At 38.7% G+C, this 26,755-nt stretch overlaps 1 protein-coding gene across 2 annotated transcripts; it reads left to right on the top strand.

Annotated features, from left to right (window-relative positions):
* Positions 1 to 273: 273 nt before the first annotated feature.
* On the top strand, positions 274 to 24,514 carry si:dkey-229b18.3 (uncharacterized). 2 transcript variants are annotated; one of them, XM_055645185.1, is made up of 7 exons: positions 274 to 1,338; positions 4,364 to 4,434; positions 8,151 to 8,376; positions 10,629 to 13,312; positions 18,544 to 18,765; positions 19,522 to 19,646; positions 21,707 to 24,514. In XM_055645185.1, the coding sequence occupies exons 1-7, from the start codon at positions 885 to 887 to the stop codon at positions 21,714 to 21,716; spliced, it is 3,792 nt and encodes a 1,263-aa protein (XP_055501160.1). In that variant the 5' UTR covers positions 274 to 884; the 3' UTR covers positions 21,717 to 24,514. The 2 variants fall into 2 exon arrangements, with proteins under 2 accessions (XP_055501160.1, XP_055501161.1); XM_055645186.1 differs by having other exon boundaries at positions 275 to 1,338; positions 10,629 to 12,700.
* Positions 24,515 to 26,755: the final 2,241 nt, after the last annotated feature.

Raw genomic sequence — 26,755 nt, 5'->3', positions numbered from 1 at the left:
TTGAGCCTTACGGCCTCGTGGGGCCGGTCCCACTTCGATCATTGATTTGGACTCCACATCCTTCTGTGGCAATGAATTCCACAAATTCACCAGAGTGGCAAACTTTTAAAAGGTCTAGGGTTCATTCGGCACAGAGGCTCAAGTGTCAAGAAGCTCTTCCAATCTTCTGCTGCAATTGGAATGAGTAAATGACTTACAATATACTTTTTTTCTTTTGCAAGTCCATCATTTGTTTTTTTTGGAGAGGTGGGGAAGAGATTCACCGAGTCCTGAAAAATGTGTATATTTATTTTGCAAGGGGAGGGGGGGATGCGATTGCTGGATGAACGTTTGTTACCAAAAAAAAAATGCTTTGAGTTGCAGCATTGAAGACAAGTCAAGTCTACTTGACTTCTGCCAGACGCGTGGTCCCTGGAGCACAGGCGAAGTGTTGGGTCAACCTACCTTGTTAGCCAAGTGACACTCGTCATGGGTCCCAACCCCGCCCCCTTTACCCCCCTGGGCCAATCAGAAAGTGTAACTACCCCGGGCGGTCCAATAGCCCGGCGGAGAAGACGCGATCGCACTCTCGCCATCAAACTAGGTTGAGCCCGAGGTTATATAAAGAGTCAAGAGCCGGGACGACGCCGGTGGAAGAGTCAAGAGCCGGCGGCTGCTGTGGAGTCGCCTCTGCGGCTGAGGGAGATATTGTGTCAATCAACCCATATATATATATATATATGATTTTTTTTTAACCCGGGGAGAGAGAGCGGAGGAGTTAAAGAGCGACAGGCAACGCCGACAACGACAAAACTGAGAGGAAGAAAGTGAAAAGAATATTTATTTGAGGGGAAAAAAAAACGAACCAAAGAGGAGAGGAGGGGGCGAAAGCATCTAATTTATTTATGAAGAAAACAGGGGCCTGTAAAATGGCCGGCGACTGCGGCTCGTCTGAGGTGGTCAGCCGGTATTTAAAGGACGCCGAGGAGCAGGGCTCGGCGATGGGCGGCGAGGAGGAGGAGGAGGAGGAGGAGGAGGAAGAAGAAGAAGAAAAAAATAATCCCGGAGTGGAAGGAGACGGAGACGGCGATGCCGCCGCCATCGCCATCATCTCCTCCTCGGGCGATGGCTCTCCGGCCGCCTCGGCTTACGAAGTGATAGACGGGACCCTGTACCGCAAGAGGCTGGAGAGAGGGGCGACCAGCTACACCGAGGTGCTGGTGGGGGCCGCCGCCGAGCAGAGGAGCGCTGTCATCGCCTCTTTCCACCAACAGCAGCAGCAGCAGCCGGCGGTCGGCCAGCGTCACTGCACCATGGAAGAGACCTACAAGAATGTCTCTGAGAACTATTGGTGGGAAGGTGGGTCGGTGGCCTGCCTCAAAGTTTTATTTTCCAAAATAAAAATCTTTTGTTTCAGCGGGTTTACCCAGAAAGAGCCGGGTTTACCCAGAAAGAGCCCAGAAATGTTCCAGATCGAGTATTTTTTTGGGTTGTAAAAAATATCTCTTTCCTAACCAATGTGGTGGAATTTGTTTGCCTGCGAGGAGCTCAAACTCTTCAGTGAAATATGAACTTGCCGGTGTTGTTTTCATGTGACTGCTGTTTTGGCTTTGAGAACCCAAAGGTCCGAAATGGGTTTATGGCCAAATTCAGAAACTTATTAAGCAACTAATTTGAGATTGTAAGTGTTTGTTGTAGTTGTGGAAAGACTAGATGTCTTCATTCTTCGTTCTTTCCTATGTTTTCAGCCAAGGTATGGTCAAAATCTGTAGATATTTTGTGTTTGGCTTGATTTTCCATTGTCTATTAATTTTGCTTATTTTTCTGAACTTTTCATTAAGTTCTATCAGCACAAGCACACTCCTTTTCTTCCCTATAAGGGACTTTTTGATTAGTGTGGTTGTCAGGGGTTATGGGGAGAAGGCAGGAGAATGGGGTTAGGAGGGAGAGATTGATCAGCCATGATTGAATGACAGAGTAGACTTGATGGATCGAATGGCCTAATTTGCTCCTATCATTTATGACCTTATGACTAGGTACTCTTACTAATAGTGCAGTAACTGCAGGTGATTGCAAGAGTAATTTGGTTTGATGCCTCCCACTATATAACAAGGCAGGTTTCTGAGGAGTTAAGATGTTCATAGGCCTAACCCAGATTTAGAATGCCTGATTGATTTTGAGAAGGTGAGGAATGTTAGATTAATTTAGAAAAAAGGTGGAAAAACAGCACTGAAATTTAGGGAGTTGTGAGGACAGATGTTTCTTTAGACACTTAAATACATTTGTTTTGAGGTAGCATCTTCATGTCAAATAACAAATTTCAGTTTCAAAAGTGTTGAATTCTTAGGGTTTTTTTTAAGTTCTGATTTGAGTCAACTCAACTGATTCATAAAATACTGATAAACTTTATGTGAAATCTGAATACTAGGAACCGATTCAAATGAAACGTGGTCTTTTCATGCAGTTGTATATTCTTGAAAAGTGTGTCAATAAAATGGTTAAAAGTCTATTGTTACAACATCGACCAACATTTTTCATCAAGGGTGACCTCTGAAGTTTGGGAAGCTCATTGTGAACCTCTAGTGGCAATAAACAGTATTGCAGTATTATGGTTAAGGACACTATCTCAAAATTACGGAAAAGGGGTTCCTGCATTCCTTTAAGTAATTGATGAGAAATACTGAGTGGTAGGTGATATAAGTTGTTGTGGCATGAACCATTTTCCATAACCTCTTCTTACTTCGTAAATTAAATTTGTATATATAAATTATAAATGGGTTTTACAAAGTGTCAGTTGGTATAAGGGAAGGAATGACACAAGACTTTATGACAAGATATGGACTTATGGACCTTTTCCATATTTTAGCTTGCGGCAAAGTTTGGGAATTTTTTCATCAACCTTTTTGGTCCCACAGTTGAGGTGCATGTTTCCAAAGCAATATCCTTAAACAAAGACTTGGCTGCAACCATTGCAATAAATATTGCATAACGTTTCGAAAAAGAATGTGCAGTGAAAAAAGTGAAAGATGCAATTGGAGCATGTTGGAAGCAGATATGATGGCGGTATTTGACGCTTTTAGATCGGCACATGGATATGCAGGGTGCGTAGGGATATAGATCATGTGCAAGCATAGGAGATTAACTTGGCATCATGTTTGGTACAGACATTGTGAACCGAAAGGCATATTCCCGTGCTGTTCTGTTCTATGTAAACCAGTTACAATACGAATGTGGAGAATACGGTCATAATCAAAAATAGATCTGGATGGGTGTGTTGATGACAAATGTAGGCAGCATAAAACTTTTTTCACACAGAGAGTGGTGAATCTCTGGCATTCTCTGCCGCAGAAGGTAGTTGAGGCCAGTTCGTTGACTATATTTAAGAGGGAGTTAGATATGGCCCTTGTGGCTAAAGGGATCGGGGGTTTGGAGAGAAGGCAGGTACAGGATACTGAGTTGGATGATCAGCCATGATCATATTGAATGGTGGTGCAGGCTCGAAGGGCCGAATGGCCTACTGCACCTATTTTCTATGTTTCTATAATGAAGCGTAGTGAGTGAACTAATCAGTGAGAAAATATAGATGGCCATAACACAGGATTTTTTTTAATGCATGTGGTCTGAATGAGGATCAAGTGCAATGTGCCAGCGTTCGCTGATGAAATATAGGTGGTGGAGATTGTGACTGTTTATCATCTTGTCAGCTGTTTTCAGAACTGTGTAAATCAGAAATTGCAAATCCTTCACAAGAAAAAATTGTCCTCTGGATCACATCCTCGAAAGCTTTGTCTAATGTTTAAGGCAGCCCATGAAGGCCAGGCTCAATAAAGGAAGTAGATTTTTTTAAATTACTGAAGTTATAAAAGTCTAGTTCTTCATTCTTTCAAAGTAATCATACCTTTTGTGGTCTATTACAAAGGCAATGGTGGGACACAATATCGCAAAATTCAAAAATATAAATGTGCAGGAAAGAACTGCAGATGCTGGTTTAAATTGATGGTAGACACAAAATGCTGGAGTAACTCAGCGGTGACCTTTTGGGTGATCAGTCTGAAGAAGGGTCTCGACCCGAAACGTCACCCATTCCTTCTCTCCAGAGATGCTGCCTGTCTTGCTGAGTTACTCCAACAGTTTGCCTACCTTCATATAAGAATAAGAATATAAATTATGGTTCAGAAGTTCTGTGATTTTGTGTAAAATAAGTGATTTATTTTTTTTCCCTCGTCCCTTCCCCAAATGCTTGTATAGTTTAGGTTTGCCAACATCGGATCCCATTTCTTTTTGAAAGAATAGTGCAATAGCAAATATGCATCTGATCCAAACTTTCTAGTAGTTTGTATGAACTTTGTCTATCTCTACTAATAGGCCTTTTTATATTTTTAAGGAATGTTTCCAGACATCAGAGACTATGTCCAAGGATGCAAACAATGTAAAGACAAGAGAGATAATCCTCTGGTAAGTGACTTTTGTAATAAATATGTTTGTTGATAGCTGATCTTGTAAATTCTTCTGGCTTATGCAATCATAATTTTTGTAGATTTTGAAACAATTTCATTAAATCTGGTGACTGGATCTTTCAATTTGAGTGAAATGTTTTAATCCCATTCCTCCCTTTCCACTTGTATTTTCAAATCAGTATTCCATTCTGTTTCAGTTTGTGCTATAATCTCTGCTCTAAACTGACAGCCACTTGCAATAGCTTGGTGCCTTTGTTAGATTGAAAAACCCTGAGGTTCTGGGAAAAATGAAGCGCAATTAAATATTGAACTATTGGGTATTGGGCACGGAAATGAGTTTAATGAAGGGACACGTGGCGAGATGGAATGCATTCTGAAACCTAGGTTCCAGGCAAGTGAGAGCACTGCAACCCCGTTCTTTTGACCATCTTAATCCATCACATTTTACTTGCCAAACACAAGGTCACGTATTATATATTTTTCTAAATTTCACTTTTGTAATGTTTTGTAATCTCTTTTAGATTTGCAGTTGAATGGTTGTTTTCCAAAGATTATTTTGCACATTATGGTATAAACCTCCTTATTTACCATCCATTGATATTTTGGAATGCATATCCCATTTCTAATTATTTTTTTACTTTTAGATCCATGCTTGCCGCCAATTCCCATTGACTCCTAAGTGCTAGTGCAAGTAGATATGAGTTCAAATGTCAGTCAGTGCAGAATATTGAGGTCAAGTCCTGTTCCAAGTTGAGCAATTAATTGTTTGCAATTGAGTGCCTTGACACAATATTAAGCAAACGTAGGATTGCAGCCTTTCAAATTGGACATCGAAAGCTGAGCATGCATCCTCAGGAGTAATAACGTAATCCAAGATACTTTTTGTCTTGAGTCCTTGGTATCTGGGACAACCAAGTTAGTAAAGCAAAACATTTTTTTCTGCAGCATTGGAATGATTGGATTTCAAAAGTACTTGATTCGCTATGAAATTCTAGAAACACACTGAAGTTGTGAAAAGTCCTTTGTAAATGATTCCATAGATTCTCAGCACTTTTTAGCTTAATATTTTTTTTAAAACATTGTATTAAAGTGTTCTTATACAACAAAGATTGTAGTTACATGACTTAATTGTTCACTAATATGAACATTCTCCAATCTAAAAATGGCCAACTTGCCACCTTCAGTAAGCTATGGACTTGATTTGCATCCCAAGATCCTTCTGTACATCAATGCTCCCAAGGGTTCCACCACGTACGGTATACTTATCTCCCTTGCATTTGACCTCCCAAAGGGCAGCACCTACGATACGATACGATAAAACTTGATTAACCCTCAGAGGGAAATTGGTCTGCTGACAGTCACAACACACAAGGTACACGAAAAACACTTCTCCGGATTAAACTCCATTTGCCATTTCTCCAACTGGTCTATGTTTTACTATGACAACCTTCCTTACTAATCAGCCTATCAGCATTTTCGCCCCTCTATATATCACAAACAACATAGGTCCCTTCTATGTCCAAGCCAATTTTGAATCTAATGTACCAAATGACTATAGATCTGATGCATTTTAATGCACAGCTAACTATCCCCAATACGTCCATGCTTTTCCAAATATGTGTAAATCCTATTCCCATGAATCCTCATTACTATCATTGATGTATGGGTCACTGGGCTGTAATTTGTTGGATTATTCCTATCGCCTTTCTTAAAGGAACAACACGGGCTATGCTCCAGTCCTCTGGGACCTTGCCTGTGGTTATAGAGGACATGATAATCTCAGTTGAGCAGGCATGATATTCTTCCGATTTAAATCATAATTCCAATTTTTTTTCTTTTCCCAACAATGAATCAGATTTTTCAATTTTTTGTTCCCGATTTTGACACAGTTTAGTTGGCAAGATCATCAAATAAAGGGGTAAGGGAAAGAGAGTCAGTGGATGTACCGGTCTGGAAGCGGGCATGCTTGTGATTCATGATGGAAGTCAGCAAGGTCAGCCAATAGCGGAGGGGAGGGGGGGAAGACACGCGGGAGGCCGTGGGCGGAGGGAACACAATGACGCTCTTTGGCTGCTGCTGAGATCAGCGCAGTGCGAGCTGTGACGGTGCCCATTTGTCAGAGGGAACCGGAGCGCGAGCAGGTGAGAAGCAGGGCCACGAATGGGAGCGCGGGCTCGGGGTGACCCGGACCCCCGGACAGCTGAGACGGGGAGATGGCTGTGGGGCGTTGATCCCCTCCCCCTCCTCTCTTGTGGGGAAAATAGATAAATGAACAGTCAACAGTTTTGTGTTTCCCATATGGAGCTGCGACTGGAAAGGGAATGGTACCGGTGATGATAGTGGGGGTTAGAGAGGTGCAGGGCCCTACCTCCCGGGCAGTGGCTACCCCCTCCCCTTTTTGGTGATTTTCTGTTTATATTGGGAATTTTTGTTTTTATTGTTATTGGCACAGGTTTTTAGTTTTCTACCTTCTTAGCGTTGTAGATGTGACATCAGTGTATTGACAGTTAACTGTGCCTTGCAGTATTGTGCGTAATTATGCCTTGAGATGGTGATGTGTAGGTTTTACTTTTGTGTTCTTTTGGCATCTCTACAAATAGCTTATTTAGAAATTCGGGTAACATTTTTTTGTAAAGATTTTTTTAGCGGAATGAAGTAAATTATTTCATTAAATATTTATATTTTGGGGGTTATTTTACTGGTTATGTGTTAAAAAAATTCTAAGCTTCTGTTATGTGAACTACCAGCTGAAAGCTTCGGAATTACTTTCAATTTATTGAAAATGCAGGAGGACCCTGGACCCCGCCAGGCGCCTAGCTGGCCAATACTTCCTACTTTTTTTCTGGAGGTGAATATCGTGCCTGGTTGAGGTCACCGCAAATTCCTAGAATAAATCTTGTTAGGTCTTAGAGACATTTGGGTCCATGTTTTTATGTAGAACCAATACCACCTATTAGATATCCTGGAATACTAACATGCCACGTACTAATCTCACTATCATCATCCTTATCCATCACATATATTGATGCAAAGTACTCGTTTAGTACCTTGCTCATATCTTATGGCTCCAGGTAGCAATTCTTTATTTTGCCAACAACCTCTAGTGTTGTGTTCTTTCGTGGAGTCTAGTCTAGGAACAACATCAACTTCCAGAATTTTCCTAAGGGCAAAATTAAACTTGACTCAGATTCAGAACTGCCATTATCTCAATGGGGAAGAATGGCTACAAGGGAGAGGAGTATGTTTCTGGTGATTTATATTCCTTCGAATTAAGTGAGTTGCATTGAATTGAGTTATTTTTTGGTAAATATTTTTTGTTTAATATTTAAGAGCATGCTTGCCACAAGTTGCATCACATGTTGATCATGGGTGTATTAGGTTGCATAGTGATGCTTGTTTGATGCATTTACAGTATGGATGAATGGACATACATGGCTAAATAATGGCAAGTTTATTTGTTGTGAATTAGCCGCTGTGTTTGGGGCTATATAGGAAGGTTGCTTGTAATGATTTAATTTCTCAGGTTAGAGGAAGAGAAAATAATTATAAATCACTTATGCCTGCATTGGATTAGTGTTAGCAGGCCTGCAGAGGCAGGCAATGTTATGAGAGCAGTTTATTACAAGGGGCTGGTTAATTTGGAGCGGGCAAAGTCAATACAGAAGTTACTCTGAATGGAAAGAACTGTTATAAACATTTGATTTTTATTGACAGATTTCAGAAGAAAAGCACATAACTCGTAAACTGACTTCACACTGCAGCAAAGTGCTTGAGAGGTTGAACAGCCAACGTTCAAAAGGACTTTTTTGTGATGTGACTTTGATAGTGGAGAAAACACCTTATCCAGCTCACCGTGCTGTTTTGGCAGCTGTTAGTGAATACTTCCACGATCTGTTTTCAGAGAAAGGAACCATGTCTAATAAAGTTGTGGATTTGAAAGGTGAAGGACTTTTAAGTAATTATTTTGCAATCCTATTGCAATTTTGCACATATATTTTGCACATATACTGCAATCCTGATGGGAGCTTATCTTGGTAATAATGAGTCATAACTTCAAAAATTAAAATACACGCTAAAGAGTTGAATACGTAACCTAGGCTGACTCTTTGGTATAGCACTAAGGGCATGTACAATTACCGTGCATTATTTTGCATGTGATGCTGAACTAAATCTCCTTTTACTTAAATATTTGCACTTTTGGGCGAAAGAAATGAGCCCTCTATTCTGCTTAGCATCTATCCCCAGGTTAATATGATTCCCTTGGTTTAGTTTTGTGGGACGCTTTGGACAGTTTGGCTATTAATTCTACCTATAAAATAGTGTATTGTTAAGAAAAACAAGCAATTATTTGTCAATGAAGCATTTGGAAACAAAGGCAGAATATGAACAACAAGTATTGTTTCCATTATTTACTTGTCGGGGGTCACAGAATTTTCATTATTTAATTATTTTACCATTTAAACTTCTAATTGCAGTTGTGTAAAGATGGACTGGCAGTAATAAAGCCTACTTAAAGCATTCTAAATTCATCTGTCACCAACATCCACATCCATGCTTTTTAAGGTTTTTTTTTGTCATGCTGATTGGAAAGTACTTATTAGTATCTTGTGTGACAGAAGCATCAAATCTATTTTTTAGGGTCAGCTGTCAACTCCAAGTCCATGCATTCTGATATTTGAACTCCAATTACCATGATTCACGATGCAATTAAAAACAATTAATGCGCAATTCATGAGTAAGCTATTTACAGATTATAATGAGTATATAAAGTGTAACTTGCTCTCGTAATGGTCTAGGTGAGTGGCAAATGCATTTAAAAAGAAACAAGATACACAGGGATAATGATCAATGAAAGGATTTGTTGAGGTGAATTAAGATGATTGAAGTTTGTGGAGAGCAGTGGCAATGGCAGTTAGGGATAAGTGGTCTATTTTTGTGCTGCAAATATTAGATAGTGTATGAAACTCACTTTGTTCTTCAGCATTGACATTTTTTTTTTAAACTGCTGAAGCTGGAAATGCTGAAAACAATTAAGTCAACAACACGTGGAAAGAGGTACAGAAATTATTATGTCAACTAATTAGACTCTTCGTGCAAGGTGAAGGGTTTTTTACCTGAAATGTTGATTTTGCTTCTCTTTCTACAGAAGCTGCCTGCATTTCCAGCATTTGTCTCAATATTTCTGCTTAACTTGTAAATTAGATCCACTGCCCTGTGCGAATTGTGAAATTAATATTCATCTACAAGATGAGTAGGAAACTGTTCAACTGTTCGTTTTTATTGCACATTGAGACATTGGTGTTCTTGATCATGAGGAATTAGTCAGTGAAACAGCATAGAAACGGGCCCTTGGGCCCAACATGTCATTGACAACCAAATGCCCGTCTATGCCAGCATTTGCCCTTGTTTGACCTATATACCAAACCTTTCTATCCACATGCCTGTCGAAGTGTCTTCTAAATATTGTTATTGTATTTGCCTCAGCAACAACTGATTTCTATTGTCTTCATTTCAGTGACAGAATGCTAGTTTTATGATTTAGCAATTATGAAGTAGCAGCACCCTTGGTATTCTTACTGCTTTTATTATTTATTCACGGTTGCATTTGGCATTTGTGACATTTCCTTAACTTTCAAATCTCACTATTCAAATAGTGCACGTTGAAAATATAGTTTGATAAGTAATGTACCCTCACACACAATTTTAAGGAAATAGAAATGTGATTTGTGCACATTTCTAGCAGAAATAGCAGATGGAATAATTTTGCCTTTGGTTTACCAAAGAGCTGAGGTGAAATTTTCATTTACATGATATTAAAAAATGAAATTTGAAGCGGAAGAATTGTGGATATGGGTGAATCAATAGCAGCAGGAAAGAGATAATTCCAGTATTCAGATTGCACATTGCGTTGGTGTTCATGAAATTATTCTGATAAATATCAGTATAAATGTAGGTGGACCAAAGTTGCATCCATTAGAACTGTCATGCTAGTTACAGGTTTTGCATTTAGAAGATAAAAAAATAAGAAAAAGATTAGGGAGATAAAATTTAGACCTTTAGTTTTGTTTTTTAAAACCTTCCGTTAACAATTAATTATAGAAACATACTTTGACAAATGGATTGCTTGGATTTTCATAGATTAATTGAAAGACTAGTTATGTTTTGTAATTATATTTATATTTTGCTCTCTAGGTTTCAGCAGCATAAGTTTTCTTCCGCTTTTGGAATTTTCCTACACGTCTTCATTGTCTGTGAAACCGGATTATTTTGCTGAAACATCTGCTTTAGCCAGACATCTGCGGATTTGGGATGTGGTTGAAATATGTGCAGCATTGTGCAAATTGCATGGAACTGGGAACAGTAAAGCGTGCAAAGAGGAACCCAGTAAAGAAGAGAAAAAGGAATTTTCTTCATATGAAGTTTGTATTGATCAATCTTTAATTGGATCGAGGCAGCATGTGTCTGATATTTACTATCGTTTTGGCCAGTTAGAAGACGGCCCAGCACAACAAAAACAGGATAAATTTGGTAGAAATGTGTTTTCTCCAATATCACATTCACCAGTGATTCAAGGTGAAATTAAAGTGCCTGATTTTACTCTTAAGCTACAAGAAATGCAGTCGGGACTTTTCAAAGACAAGATGGCACCAGTTCATTCTGAAAGCTGTTTTGGTAATCTGGGGATGGAGACATTGGAAAATCCCAGTAGACGTTTTAAATTATTAGGTCAAACTCCATCTAAAAAGTTAAAGGTTAAATCTGATTTGCCACAAAGATGTTCAGCTGCAAATAAGGCACTTAATAACATTCCTACTTCTTTCGAACCAAAATTTGCAGATACGTCGAGAAATGTTTATCATCAAAGAAAAAGTAACCTTGAGAAATCCCCCATCAAATCCAAATCACGGTCAAGAGCGTCAAAGCACTTGGATCATAATAACTCTGGCCCTCAAGATAACTCTGGTTCCAAAGGAGTGAATACACTTCTCCGGTCACCGGTCAGACAAGTGGCCACTGAAGAAGAACTTTATTCACCTAACACAACTGAGAAATATAAACTACTTAGTGTATTGGGGTTGCAGAGAAAAACCTCTGTTACTGATGGGGAAGAACAGGCTAGTTGGAAACAGAAAAGAAGACTTCGACAGGCCAAAGTAAGAAATTATTCACTGGCAACCGGGACAAGGAAACAAAGGATCAAGAGGGCACAAAGCCAACTGCAGCAAGACCAGATTAAAGCAAAAGGACTTGCCAATTGCTTTGTTGTCATTGAAAAGATCTTGCCAACGGCACAGAAACAAAAAGAAGACAATCAACAATTAAACAAAACATGGTTTGCACTAAAATCTGAACCTTTAAATTGTAAAATCAACGTGTCTCCGTGTTATACTGGAAATGAAGTAGTTTGTAGTCCAGCTAAAATACAAATAAATAACCCTCAAGTTAAAATAGAAGGCTGGAACAGTTTACTTGATAAGAAAATCCAGCCAGAAAATAATTGCTCTGCAACCAAAAAGTCTCAACGCCAAACAAATTCCAGTATTTCTAAAACAAGTGTGAAGAATAAATTGTCAGTAAGTTCTGCGGAGGTAGCAGTGTCATCAAAAACTCAACCAAGAAAGTCTGGAAGATGTGCCTTGTATGATATGTCAGTGAAATGCTCTTCCTCTCTAGGAAGCACTGCAGCTAAGTTGTCACCTTGCTTGATGGATCATGGTCACATTGGTAGAAGAACTAGACAGTCATTCAAGTCCATGGTAAATTGTAGAAAGTGTAAACTGAAGAACTTGGACTATATGCCAAATTGTTCAAAAAATGCTGCTCAGAAAAGATTGTCAAAACAAACACTTCTGAAGAATGAACTATTGAAGAATAAGCTATTAGATGGACATAATTTTCATGGGAATCAAAAACTGTTTTCTGATGATATCTGTGCGGCAGGGCCAGCGAAAAGGAAAGGAAAACAAGTTATGACGGAGAAACTGTTAAACCAATTGCCTGCAAGAGATAATGTTGGAAAGTTAAAAAGACAAAATGATGGAAAAACCCCAGTTCCAAAAGTTTGCCAAAATATTGCTGGAGTAGTGAAGGAACGGAAGGCGACACCTCGGCTAAACAGGAGACGAGGTAGAAATGAGCAACTAAATTTATCACGATTGAGAACTCATCAAGGGACAAAGAAACAAGAACAGTTAAAAACTGTTTCCAGGAACCCAAAAAAGCAGATTCTGATCACCTCCAGCAAAACACAAGTTAAAAGGAAAGTAAGTAGCACAGGATGTCGATATTTAGGTGCTGAAAACCAAAATTATTTGCAATGCATAAAAGCTGTCCTGGGTAAAAGGAAACGTACACCTACACAGAAAATAATTGAAGCTGGTTTATCCTTTGGATTTCTTTTATCATCCCAAAAAAAGGATAAAATTAATAGGTTACCTGACCAAACCAAAAGCAAACAATTAGATTTATCTCCAAGTCGCATGATAAGGAACAACAGTGCAACTGAAACAAAGACTCCTGAAAAAGTAAAGTCGAAAATAACCACTCCTAATGATCGAGCAACAGTTAGAAGACAGAATTGTAACACAACTGAACATGGCTTTGGTCAGAGAAAGTTGCCGTGTTCAGAAGCTTCAGGAAGGATGAAAGAGATTGTGACAGCAAAAATAAAGAGAATCAAACCTGTTGCCTTGTATGGAAAGAAGCTGTTAAATTTGAACATTAAGAATACACTGGTTAAAAAGGCGACAAAACGACCTAATCCAAAAGCTAATAATATAAACAAAAAAACACAACTGTCTACCTCTCAGAAGGCAATGAAGTTGCGAGTAGCCAGTGCTAGTTCAAAATTCACAGGTTCCAAGAGCCTACCAAAGGTATGCATCCTTTCTTAGTCTTAATGGTAATCTTGAGCGTTAGATTACGAGATGCAACCAAAGGATTTAAATTTTATTACGCCATTTTATATTGGTGAATTGAGATCATAATTAATTGTAGGTTCTATAAATAGAAGCAGCAAAGGCAATGGAGTAGAGCTAATTTTTTGTACATTGATTACAAGTATTTTAGGTTTTGGGGATAGTGCAGAAGTTGTTTACTGGAATGTTAAGTTGAAGAAATTGAGGTTCATGGAGAGACTAGAGAAGCTGGTCTTATTTTAAAGTAATGAAAGTTTTTAAATGACATTTAAGAAGCATTTCAAAGTTTAAATTAAATTAATTGACTAAATAAACTATATCTAATGTCTAAGAAAGACACACAAAGCTGGAGTAAATCAATGGGCCAGGCAGCATCTCTGGAGAACATGATTAGGGGATGTTTCAGGTTGGAACCCTTAAGTTGCCTGATTGGTTGGTAACCAGTAAACACAGATTCAAGACATTTGGTAAAAGAGCTAGAAATTAGACATTTTTTGAAGTGTAGCTACCTATAGTCTGGTATCTACCGCATTGAAAATGTAGTGAGACTAGATTCAACAGTAACCTTAAACGGAAAATAGATATGCAATTAGAAGAAAGTTGTAAGTCTGTGGAGGTGAGTTAGAAATTAGATGAGTTTGATACTTTTAAAGATTGAACACAGTGGTTGCCTTCTGTTTTATAAATTCTATTGCTTATCATAGAATATAGAATAGTACAGCACAAGAGCTGGCCTTTCGCTCCACAATGTCTGTGCCAAGACCAGCTTTTCTCGATCTGGGCATAATCTGTATCCTTCCATTTACTGCATGCCCATATGCCGACCCAAAGCTTCTTAAATGCTACTGTTCTCAACCACCAACCCTGGCAGTGGGTTCCAAGCACTCACTACTAAAGGGCCTGTCCCACTTGGCCGTCATTCGTGCGCCATTTACACGACCTGCTAGCGTGTGGGTAGCGCGGGACGGGCACGTGGTGTGGAGGAGTGTGGAGTAGCGCGTCAGTCACTGCCGGCCTGTCGCGTAAATGATGGCCAAGTGGGACAGGCCCTTAAGTTTAAAACATAGTTGCACTGCACATCTATCTTCTATCTATTATATATTAAAACTGTGTGGCTGCCTGACGTCCGTCCGGCTGCCTTTCTGCCTTTTGATTCGTTCCATCGTGTGATGTCACAATGCCCAATGCTCGCAGGTGTCCAATCGGAATGGATCCATTTACATGTACGGCTGCCGGCTGACTTTCTTCCTTTGATTCCTTGCCACGCCGAATCCAGACGCAGAATCGCCGAGATCTTTTCCATTTCGGTAGAGATTTCACTTTTCTTTCAAAGTATCCACTCCTGATTACATTTCGTCGTGTTTATGCACACATTTTTAATCAAATCCTTCCCTCTCCCCCCCCCCCCCCCCCCCAATATTTCAAAAAATAAACTGCCTTCTCACCCATAGAAGCTGCCCTGATTTTTTCCATTTCGGTAGAGATTTCACTTATCATTCCAAGTGTCCACTCCTCATTAAATTTCGTCGTACACATTTTTAATAAAATCCTTCTTCCCCACCCCACCACTCACTCATTTTGTCTCCTCCTGCTGGCCAGCGACCATAACGGCTGCTGGCACCCGCATCTCGCCTCAAAGACGCCATTTAAAAACAGCCGCACTGCTGATTCCTGAGCTGCTTGAGTTGGAGGACCACGTCTCCCGTGGGGGCGATGGGTAGGGAACAGCTGCGTTGGGGGAGTAGACCCAACGGGTCTGCACTTGGTCTAGTTATTATATAAAACTCTGTGGCTGCCTTTCTGCCTTTTGATTCGTTCCATCGTGTGATGTCACAATGCCCAATACTTGCAGATGTCCAATCGGAATGCCCAATGCTCGCAGATGTCCAATCGGAATGGATCCATTTACATGTACGGCTGCCGGCTGCCTTTCTTCCTTTGATTCCATGCCACGCCGAATCCAGACGCACAATCGCTGAGATCTTTTCCATTTCGGTAGAGATTTCACTTTTCTTTCTAAGTATCCACTCATTACACTTCATCGTGTTTATGTACACTTTTTTAATCAAATCCTGCTACCCCCCCCCCACTCACTCATTTTGTCGCCTCCTGCTGGCCAGCGACCATAACGGCTGCTGGCGCCTGCATCTTGCCTCAAAGACGCCATTTAAAGACAGCCGCACTGCTGATTCCTGAGCCGCTTGAGTTGGTGGACCACGTCTCCCGTGGGGGCTACGGGTAGGGAACGGCTGTGTTGGGGGAGTAGACCCAACGGGTCTGCACTTGGTCTAGTCTCCTTTAAACTTTACCGCTCTCGCCTTAAAGCTGGGCCCTCTAGTATTTGATTTTTCCTTCCTGGAGAAAAAGGTTCTGACTGCCTAACCCGTCTCATAATTTGATGTACTTCTTTCAGGTCTCACAGCTTCTGGTGTAACATTATCTTATTATAATTCATCTTTTTAATTATAATCATCTTATAAATGTATCATTTTTAATACATTGGGTCAAATATCAAATCAAATGTTGCTGCTGGTTGCAATCAGCATCAATCTAATTTTTGGGAGTAAACTGCACAATATGGTAAGCTGCTGGTATAACTTGCTTAATTATGATGGACATCCCATTCATACTTGCATTGACACCCTGCGCAGTGCAGATAAGGGGCAACCATTCTGCATTCTGGTTGCATTTAGATGTGCAGCTGGCACTTTCGAAGTTAGGACATTTTAAACATTTGTACATGTGAACTGATTGTTGCCCGCAGCTCGTGTCAGACCTTGTAGTCCTGTTTTAATTTTCGATTTATTTTGTTAGAAGTAAAAGAAGAATTACCATGTGTAGGAAGGAACTACAGATGCCGATTTACACCAAAGATAGACACAAAATGCTAGAATACCTCAACGGGGCAGGCAGCATCTCTGGATAGAAGGAATGGGTGAAGTTTTGGGTCAAGACCCTTTTTCAGACTCTTCAGTTCGAAGAAAAGTCACCCATTCCTTCTATCCAGAGATGCTGCCTGTATTGCTGAGTTACTCCAGCATTTTGTGTCTATCTTAGAAGAATTACCATTTAAATTAGTATACTTTCCAGTACTTGTTTCAGTTTTAAACACTGCATCTTAAATATATGGTGTGGCTGGACAGGGAGTGGGTAATAGCTTCATTGGAATGAAAGAAGGTCAAAGCTATAAATTATGGTGACAATGTAGTGACTTGGCTTGTAGTTCTTTTAAATAATGAACGAAGAGAGTGATTTATTTGACTTTAAAATAAAAATTGATTGGGTCGATAGAGGTTACTTTGAAGGAAGACACAAGTATAACTTTAGATGCATCATTTGGTAGAGAAATTCCTGCAGCATAAATCTGGAACGCCCTCAAACGGCTCTGGGAATTGAAATCAAAACTGAGATCAATAGATTTTTTTAACATGAATGGATCAAAAGTGAGTAAATGAACTTGAGATCAGCTAGTTAAATTGTGGAAGAGGGTAGGTGGGAATTAAATGGCCATGTAAAATTTCATTTATGGAAAACGTGCAGCTATTTTGAGTATGCACACAATTTGATATTTTCAGCCCTATTGCTAAAATTCTCGATATAGGGTAGTTTTACTAAAATGTAATAGTTGTGTTCCTAAGAAACCTTACATAATAGAAAATCACATTACAGAAACGATTGTGTCAATGGGAGAGTTGGGGACTAGAGACTCAGCAATAATAGTTATTTTTCCTGCAGGATTTTCAAAAATAGGTCTTTTTAATAACAATAACTATAACCACAAGCTAAAAATATTAAAGGCTTTAAAGTACATTTTTTAATGGTATCATTGCACAAGTGTCAAGTGAAGTGATTGCTTGTCAATTTCAATGGCCACCTAAAGTTAGCAGCTGCTCTTAACAGACAATGATGCCCGATTACTGCGGAGTAATTACGCCAGTTTTTTTTTCCTGGTCTGTTTTGTTTTCTACCAAAGACAGCTTTTTTTTTTTTGATTGTCTGTTTCTAAAGTAACTTTTAAGCAGGTCGCTGGTTCCTTGTCCAAAATAGTGTTATAATTCGGCCATGCTAATCGAACATTATTCCCTAATTAATCTCTTGCATTATATTCAGTTCATGACGTGGAAACATCAATTATGCAGAACCACCTGTGTGCCCTTATTCCAGCACAGTTAACTCTTAAGTTTGTGCTGTTTTCTGAAATGTGCAGGGGGTCTGTGAAACCATTTGAAAGGCAAAATGAGGATATGATAAATAAAGCTGTGGCATTGAGCTATCAACATGCTCGGTAGAGTTCACGGTTAACCCTTCAAATTAGTTCATTGCGATCAATGTTTAACATTGAAAGCACAGTGGAATTTATGAATGAAAAACGGAAGTAACTTTTCTAAGAGATTTTCTCCATGAATGTACTTCCTACAAGATTAACAGTTGTGTAAATCTGCCCCTGTTTTATGGAAAAAACAGCTTAAGGTGGTTGCAAGCCTCCAAGAGAATGAACTCTTCTGATTAAAACCAAATATTTAAACATGGGTGTTGAATTGTTTTTAGTAAGATAGAATGTAGCAAGATGACACGAGCCCAATGAACCTCTGTTTTGCATATGTATTGCAAGGATTTCAGATAATTAGCACAGAGACCACTAAGCAAGAAGAGGTTCATGTAGGAAATAAATAGATAAAGGGCCTGTCCCACTTACGTGACCTTTACAGGCGACTGCCGGCACCCGTGATAGGTCGCCGAAATTTTCAACATGTTGCAAATTCAACAGCGACCAGAAAGACGCTACGACTCTTTGGAGACCTCTCACGACCAAAGGAGACCTTTCATGACCATACAGCCTGTAACCCACGACATGTCGCCAGGGGTCGCCTGTATGGTCGTCAGAGATCTCCAAAGAGTCGTAGAGTCTTTCTGATCGCCGCGGAATTTTCAATATGTTGAACATTTCGGCGACATATCACGGGTGCCGGCAGTCGCCTGTAAAGGTTGTGTAAGCGGGACAGGCCTTAAACAGTATTATGAAATGTGCACAATAATCACTTGTAGTGTCTGTCCTTTGTATGAGTTGCTGGTCATGTAATGAAATACTAAATTTAAAAGCATGTTATATCTTTCAAATGGCCTATGCTGTTTTAATGGTAATAGGACCGTGCAAATACATGTAATATGATTACAAATATATATTTTAGAATTTGCGGGGAGCTGCACAAAAACTGAAGAAAATGCAGCCAAAATGTAAGGAAACGTTAAAATTGACTGCAAGAAGAAAATACATAGGTGAAGAAAGCATGAAAAAGACCAAAGTTTCAGGAGCCCACACATGCCATGAATGTAGTACAACGTTCACAAATTGTGACACTCTGTTTCTGCACAGAATCAGACACAGTGGGGGAAGGCGCTGGCCCTGTCTCGTAAGTACTGTTTGTTGGAACTTGTATAAGGTTGATATCTTGATGGGAGGATGGGATGAGGAAAATTATTTTATCCCAAGGACTATCTTTACACGAGATGATCTCTAAAATTTTAACGGATGAAGTTTGAGCAGATTTGGATATGTGTCCCTCACTAGTTCCATGGGCTATACTTAAATAGGTCAATAATAAACACATCTGTGGTGACTTTGGACTATTACACAGTCATCATTAAAGCATTGACTTTCCTCAGAACTATGCTAAAATATCTTTGCTAAGTAATCTATAATCCTTACCTGGCAAGGTAATTTGCATTTGAGCAGTTCCAGAATGATAAGTGATTGCTTCCATGGTCCTTCTGTGACTTGAGTTGTAGAGAGATGATCTTAACATCCAAAGTTGCCTAAATAGTGATTCAATTCTCGGGACCGCACTGGAAACATTGACATTTTAATTTAACAGTAAATCTTGAAATATTATCCTGAAAATAGTCTTTGGAAGCTTTATAGAAATGCATAGGACTGTTTACTCAGTTTATTAAGTTTCAAGGGGGTAACCTTTTTCTAAAGATAGGATGTGTGTAACTCTTTTGCTTATGCTGATACTGATAGTATCAATGTTATAATAATGAAGATGTCAAAAAAAAAGAAAATCCATTATAGATCATTTTCTTTGGGCATTTTAATATTTTGCCTAAACTTTGTGCTTTGTTTGTAATTTCTAAACAGTAACCTGTGAAAAATGTTTTATTTTTAGCTGTGTGATAAATTGTTCCATCTCCGGAAGAACATCCGAGTTCACCTTCGCAGTCATAGTGAGAAGCTGTACAAATGCAAGCTGTGTATTGCAGTATCAAAGAAAGCAAAGTCACTTCAGTCCAAGTAAGTAATATTTATTGCTGTTTTATTCAGCTACAGAACGCTAGATTAAACCAAAAATAAAAATGAAATGTGTCTTGTGAAGGCCTGACCTCAAGTTGCATAGTATTCTGATTTATATTTTTATTTTTAACTGCCTTCTGTTAACGACGCTATCATTATGTTTCATCCAGCATTTAAAAACAAATGGCAAAATATTGTCAGCTTTCCACTCAGTGGTGAAGTAAAACTTGGAAGAATTTTGTTGTTTAATCAAATTAGTGACTTACGACATTGACCTGTGTTGGAATTGCTGCAGTGTCCTCAATACTCATATTTTTTCATACTTTTATCGACTTCCATTTTAAATCCTTACAACGATCCAGCTTCTCCAATCTTTATGACATCTCTATCTCCATCTCGGGAGAAATTAACTACCGACATCCATTATAACCTCATCAACTCCATTTGATTCTACCATTTTGTTTGTATGCAATTTTGCTCTGGTGATAAGACTTTCTAAACTGTCGTTCTTTTATCTTCATTATTTATTTTCCTCCACGACAGTTAACTAGGCACTCTATGGTGCTTCCTCTATTTCCGTTCATGTCCACCTTTCTCCCAGCCATCACAAGGATTATCTCACTTCAGTCTCCACATTCAACAATCATCTTTCATTATTTCTACCACTTCCAATGTGATTCCTCCACAGACTTCCTCTTCTCTTTTAGTATTTGAGATGCATGTTTCTCACTGTTGCTCTCTGGTTCAGTCATCTGTTTCCACCAACGACTACCCTTGCACCACTTTCCTACGGAATTGTGTGAAATCCCAACACCTGCCCTTCCAAGTTGTTTTGCCTCTTCAGCACATTCCTGGCATTTTGCATTATTTTACTTAATATGCCATCATGCTTTGCCTCTTGACCTAACAAAATGTAGTTTTAATGTAATTATGTTGTACAAACACTTTTTAATTACTATGATAACATTAATGCCCCAAGACAATTAGGAACACTTTAATGCATGCTTATTTTTCTAATGCACTTTCCTATTCATTTAAACTACTCTTTATACTGACATTCAGACTGTCAAAAGCTTTTCATAATCAAACAATTTAACAATGTTCTGTAAAATAAAATAAAAATAAATAAAACACGAATATTCTTATTTTACAAAACATTAGATGGATTTGAACTGAACCTAACTCAAAGCAGCTTCAGTGTTGGGAAATTGCTCCAACTTTGCTCCGAGGAGTGTAATGCTGGACTGTACTCATGAAAAAAGCTAGCAAAGAGTGGTGAGCAAATTAGTATTCCATCTTTTTGCGCAAGATGTGAATACCTGAACCAGGTGGTTTCTATGCAGGTTAATATAGAGTTTCTTGCAAAATGGTGGCCAAATAAATTCCCATTTAAACAACTAACTAGACCATGATGTAACATGTTAGTGGATGATTGAATGTGATTATTGGAACCACAGAATTAGACAGAAGTCCATCTAGGCATTTACATTCCCTCCCAACATCAGTAGTTATAATCCCAATTGGATTCTAAACCACTTTCTAAATGTTGAAATAGTTTCTGCTTCGTTCAGACTTGTAAACTCTTCCATGGTACCTATTAGATGTGATGGAAGCTGCTCTCCATCTTCCTTTTTAGTGCACAGCTGCCTCTAGCATGGATATATCACCGCAGTGACGGATCAATCATGGCCAATTCTCCAGCTGAGCAGCTGCTCTAGGCGCCCTACCCTGCCTAACACCAGCCTCGCCACACTGAGCTGTGTGATGAATCGTGTCGGGTCCCAGAGAGGGGGGGAGGGGTGGAAGGAAGGATAGAAAGAAGGAAAGACTGGAGGTTGCACCCGTTTTCTTGCACAACACTGCACAGCCCAACTAGATATTCTTAAGTCTGAAGTGGATATGTGCCTGTAAGTGTTCAGACTGGAGGTCTTAAGAGTATTTTAACAAATGTTCTGCGGGGTAGCACTAAGCAGCGAAACCTGTCTTTGTGAACTGAAACTCAAAATCTTTGCTGAAAGTAGATTTTACTGATCCTTGTAATTTGTTTCCATTTGTTGCAGGCGGAAATAAACAGCCGAGGTGGATGGGCCAAAGAACTGAAATGGTTATAGTTGCAAGCTGGAATCTGAAGTTGTTTTGGTACATCCAAATTTATGCAACCATTGAGAAATTGAGAAAACGGGCAGAGTTTTATGGTGTTTGCATCAGAACATTAAATGACCATTGGGGCCCCTCGAACTTAATTATCCTTAAATGAGAAAAGTAAAATGGAGCCCATTGCTGTACACGCCATCTGATTCTGCCATTTAAGCCATTAAAAAAATGTGGCCAACCCTTAAACTTTAGCAAAAATTAGAAATGTTATCCCCCAAAAATTAATCGTGCCTGGTTAGTTTTATTTATCCATCAGTGTACTTGCCTTTATTGCAACTCTGTTTTACCCTGTGATTGATTTCTGGTTAATTTGGAATGGATAAAATCTGTGCCTTTGAGACTTGTTATGTACATTAAAAAAAAAAAGGTGGTTACTGAAACCCCTTAGTAGGTATAACCAAAAGCATGATTGTTTTCTATGCACTGGACTTGGAGACTAGTAACTTGATAGAAAATGAATCATATTTGATGTTGATCTGTGGTTATAGTCATGTATTTGATGTAACCATTACTGCTAGAATGAAGCAATTGTGCAAAACACTGTAATGTTTTGTAGATTACTGGATATAATTGCTGTTGTAAATATTCAGAAACATGTATGTTCAGTCTATTTAAAAGAATATGGCTATCCAATTAACAGTCTACACAAACTAACTGGTGAAAAAATTCATACTTAAAATTTATATTTATGAAACTAATGGTAGAATTATAGGTTTTACTACTTCATAATTTTTAAGATGTTCTTTAAAGTGTTGCACGTTTTATCTCAGAAGTACACCAGCTTTTTTAAAAAAGGGAACTTAATATTTTACAAAAGGTGTTTACTCTAATGTTACAATTGAAATGGCCATTAATGTTTGGGAAGTTTTTTCATTCTGCAAATCTAACTAGTTCAGTTGTATGTGTTTTAGTATTGTAAGTGTATTTATATCACTGACAAGCACACAAATATACATGTGTTAAAGCACTCTCCTGCTCAGGTTTTATTTGGGTGAATGTATTTGAGAGAAAGATGTAATTTAAATTTATTTCATTTTCAGATTTGTTTTAACATTATCAATTATCAGTCTAAAAGTTTGAAAACGCTGAAGCCTGCAGAAAACCCTCTCATCTCAACCTTCTCTGGGTTTTAGCAAGTTGAAACTATCAAATTTGAACTGAGAAATTAAAATATATTCTATACAGTCTTGGCATCATTGTTCACTCACCAGCGGCCTCATTTCTAACCAGTTGCATTCTCTTGACCTTAAGACATGAGCTGCTTTCTGAATCTTCCCAGATATAGTTCTCTGACTAAAATCCTTATATTTGTAGAAGAAACAGTCTCTAGCGATAGAACAGAAAGGGGCATTGTTGAAATTGGGTTTTGTGTTGAAATTGGGTTTATCAAGTTATTTATACAAAGATTCACTACTGAAGTTAAATCAGTTTTTTTTACAACCTCTAATTTGCTTTCTATGTTTTTACTTTGCCAATGTTAGGTAGAACGCCACGGTTGGCCTTTTAAAATGTGAATTTGAAGTTTAACGTGTTCATTGATGTAGCTGAACCAACGACAACTTTACTGCACAAGTCTTTGTTTCCGAAGGTGTTTTAAATCCTCCAAAAGGAACACATTAGGTACCCTTTTACTGCATGTTGCTTTATATTTTATTTTGAAAGGACAGTTATCTGAAATGCTGAACAAAGTGACATGTTAAGAATACCTCCAGTTCGTGGATTTTCCTTAGTCTCAGGTCTCGGAGAGAATCCTTCCTCAAACTGTTTAATGCTTTACAGTCAAAGTTGAATTTGGTTCCCATTCCAAATGTTAAACTTTTTAGGAATGTAAATTTTGTATGAACATTAACACCTTAACTTTTGTACATAATTCTGAGGGGTTTTCGCAAAGTTGAAGACTTTATAATGTAGTTTTGAAATCCCCCAGCAAAGATGAACTAAATGCTTAATTGTACTATTTTGTAATTTAACTTTTGACAAGTAGTTTTAGAATAGATTTTCAAGTAATTAAATTTTGATCTATTAAGTTTCTTTGTTTCATAAGTTTTTTCATTGTTTTAGAATAATAAAAATATAAATGTACAGTCACTTCAGACACTTATAACTTTGATTACACTTATGCAATGAAAAAAGCTGTAAAATATGAACAACGATGCTAATTTCTTTGCTTTACACGATTAAAATGTATAAAAATAATTTACACTGAATCTATCCACAATGTACAGTTGCAGTTAAGTACTTCTTGCATATAGTTTCTGTGGCTGCCATTTGGGTGGAGAATGTTCCCATGAGCTGCAGAATATATTTTGATCTTTTCTGAAGTTTCCAAATGGAAACTGGTCCCTGTCCAGTTCTTTGTTCCTTATATTATGATTATACAACCAATAAAGACATTTTCTGAAATAATTTGTCTGCTACTGGTTATTTTGAACAACAGACTTCTCGGTCTTTTCATTACTACTTGCCTCCAATCTAACTGCATCTACCATGCTGAAATTTCAATGTTTGAACTTTGCTGGTGCAGAAATGTTTGTTTGATCCCTTAAGTTTAAGGCAAGAGTTTTCAAATTGATAGTGTCTTCCACATAGCAATGTGGCCGCAAAGATATCTGCTGAAACAGACCACTGCCGTAGGATACCATTTAAAAAAAATGACAGTGGTTTAGGAGTTTTTAGTTACGTTTCTGAATATTGATTAGGTTAGTCAATGCTTTAAAAAAAAAAAAAAAAAAAAAAAAAAAAGTCCATTGCTGTGCCCTTCCATTGAAATGTCTTTGGGAGGTATGGAACTGAATTACTTGCACAAGAATCTACCTTCTGACTTGCTATTTTTGTGGTCGCTCGAGTTGAGCACAAAAATCCAGACGCAGTGCTGTGCAGCGTGGAGGGAATACCAGGCAGTCTTGCCTTTCAGTCGAAACTCTCTGATGATGAGGGAAGATTGAAAAATCCCATTCAATTATTTCAAGGTTGGGATTTTGTTATTTGTCATTTAACCTTGCACCCAAAAGATATATTGCTATTTGTGGGTCTTTGCTGTCCAAATTGGCTTTTGTTTCTCCCATGTTACAGAAGTGACCATGTTAGAAATAGCTGTTAACCGTTCAGCTGCTGTAAAAAGAGAAATATAATTCAAGTCTTTATTTCCTTGATGCTCAGTCATGTCTCTGTAAAAATGAGATGTATATTAAATCTTATTTTGGCACAGGTACCACAAGTAGTTTTAAAGAAAATTGAAATTGTTTGTGTACTGTCCTATTACATTTTTATGATGTCCCGAGTTGCTTTCATCAATAAATGTGAAAGGCACTTGGTGAAATGCAAGGCCAGGTGATATTTTATAAAATATACAAAATTGAATAGAAACATAGAAATTAGGTGCAGGAGTAGGCCATTCGGCCCTTAGAGCCTGCACCACAATTCAATATGATCATGGCTGATCATCCAACTCAGTATCCTGTACCTGCCTTCTCTCCATACCCCCTGATCCCTTTAGCCACAAGGGCCACATCTAACTCCCTCTTAAATATAGCCAATGAACTGGCCTCAACTACCTTCTTTGGCAGAGAATTCCAGAGATTCACCACTCTCTGTGTGAAAAATGTTTTTCTCATCTTGGTCCTAAAAGATTTCCCCCTTGTCCTTAAACTGTGACCCCTTGTTCTGGACTTTCCCAACATTGGGAATAATCTTCCTGCATCTAGCCTGTCCAACCCCTTAAGAATTTTGTAAGTTTCTATAAGATCCCCCCCCCCCCTCAGTCTTCTAAATTCTAGCGATTTGACAGATTATTGACAATAGTTGACAAATTAAAATATTAGAGATAGTTGTTTCAAATAAAGCTAATTTAGATAAAGAGTAAGAACTCGGTTCTTTGGTAGTTCGCAGTATAATGTGGGTAAATGTGAGGTTATCCACTTTGGTGGCAAAAACAGGAAAGTAGACTATTATCTGAATGGTGGCCGATTAGGAAAAGGGGAGATGCAACGAGACCTGGGTGTCATGGTGCACCAGTCTTTGAAAGTAGGCATTCAGATGCAGCAGGCAGTGAAGAAAGCGAATGGTATGTTAGCATTCATAGCAAAAGGATTTGAGTATAGGAGCAGGGAGGTTCTACTACAGTTGTACAGGGTCTTGGTGAGACCACATCTGGAGTATTGCGTACAGTTTTGGTCTCCTAATTTGAGGAAGGACATTCTTGCCATTAGATGGACTACAGAGAAGGTTCACCAGACTGATTCCTGGGATGTCAGGACTTTCATATGAAGAAAGACTGGATAGACTTGGCTTGTACTCGCTAGAATTTAGAAGATTGAGGGGGGATCTTATAGAAACGTACAAAATTCTTAAGGGGTTGGACAGGCTAGATGCGGGAAGATTGTTTCCGAAGTTGGGGAAGTCCAGAACAAGGGGTCACAGTTTAAGGATAAAGGGGAAATCTTTTAGGACTGAGATGAGAAAAACATTTTTTTACACAGAGAGAGGTGAATCTCTGGAATTCTCTGCCACAGAATGTAGTTGAGGCCAGTTCATTGGCTATATTTAAGAGGGAGTGCGATGTGGCCCTTGTGGCTAAAGGGATCAGGGGGTATGGAGAGAAACCAGGTACAGGATACTGAGTTGGATGATCAGCCATGATCGTATTGAATGGCGGTGCAGGCTCGAAGGGCCGAATGGCCTACACCTGCACCTATTTTATATGTTTCTATGTTTTGGTTGAGGCAACAAAGTAAACCAAGATACCAAGAGAATTGTTAGTTTCTCGACAATGCCATGAAGTATGCAATGGAAAAAATACCTTTGGATATGTTCTCTTTATTTTGTGGCTTGTCACAGTTAAGGGTAACATGGTTTCACTCCAGTTCTAAAGGGTGGAAGATCTAATTTCTCATGACCTAGGACTAAGCCATTTTCCCCCATAGTTATAAAGAGTAAATGCAATAACATGTTCTCTC

The sequence above is a fragment of the Leucoraja erinacea genome, chromosome 13, assembly GCF_028641065.1.
Source record: "Leucoraja erinacea ecotype New England chromosome 13, Leri_hhj_1, whole genome shotgun sequence".
In the NCBI taxonomy this organism is placed as follows: domain Eukaryota; kingdom Metazoa; phylum Chordata; class Chondrichthyes; order Rajiformes; family Rajidae; genus Leucoraja; species Leucoraja erinaceus.
This window is presented reverse-complemented; position numbering and strand designations above follow the sequence as displayed.

Coding starts and splice junctions, on each gene's coding strand:
- si:dkey-229b18.3 (XM_055645185.1), top strand. CDS start 885: ATGAAGAAAACAGGGGCCTGTAAAATGGCCGGCGACTGCGGCTCGTCT. Junction 13,313..18,543: donor GTTCCAAGAGCCTACCAAAG/GTATGCATCCTT, acceptor TATATATTTTAG/AATTTGCGGGGAGCTGCACA. Junction 18,766..19,521: donor GAAGGCGCTGGCCCTGTCTC/GTAAGTACTGTT, acceptor TTTTATTTTTAG/CTGTGTGATAAATTGTTCCA.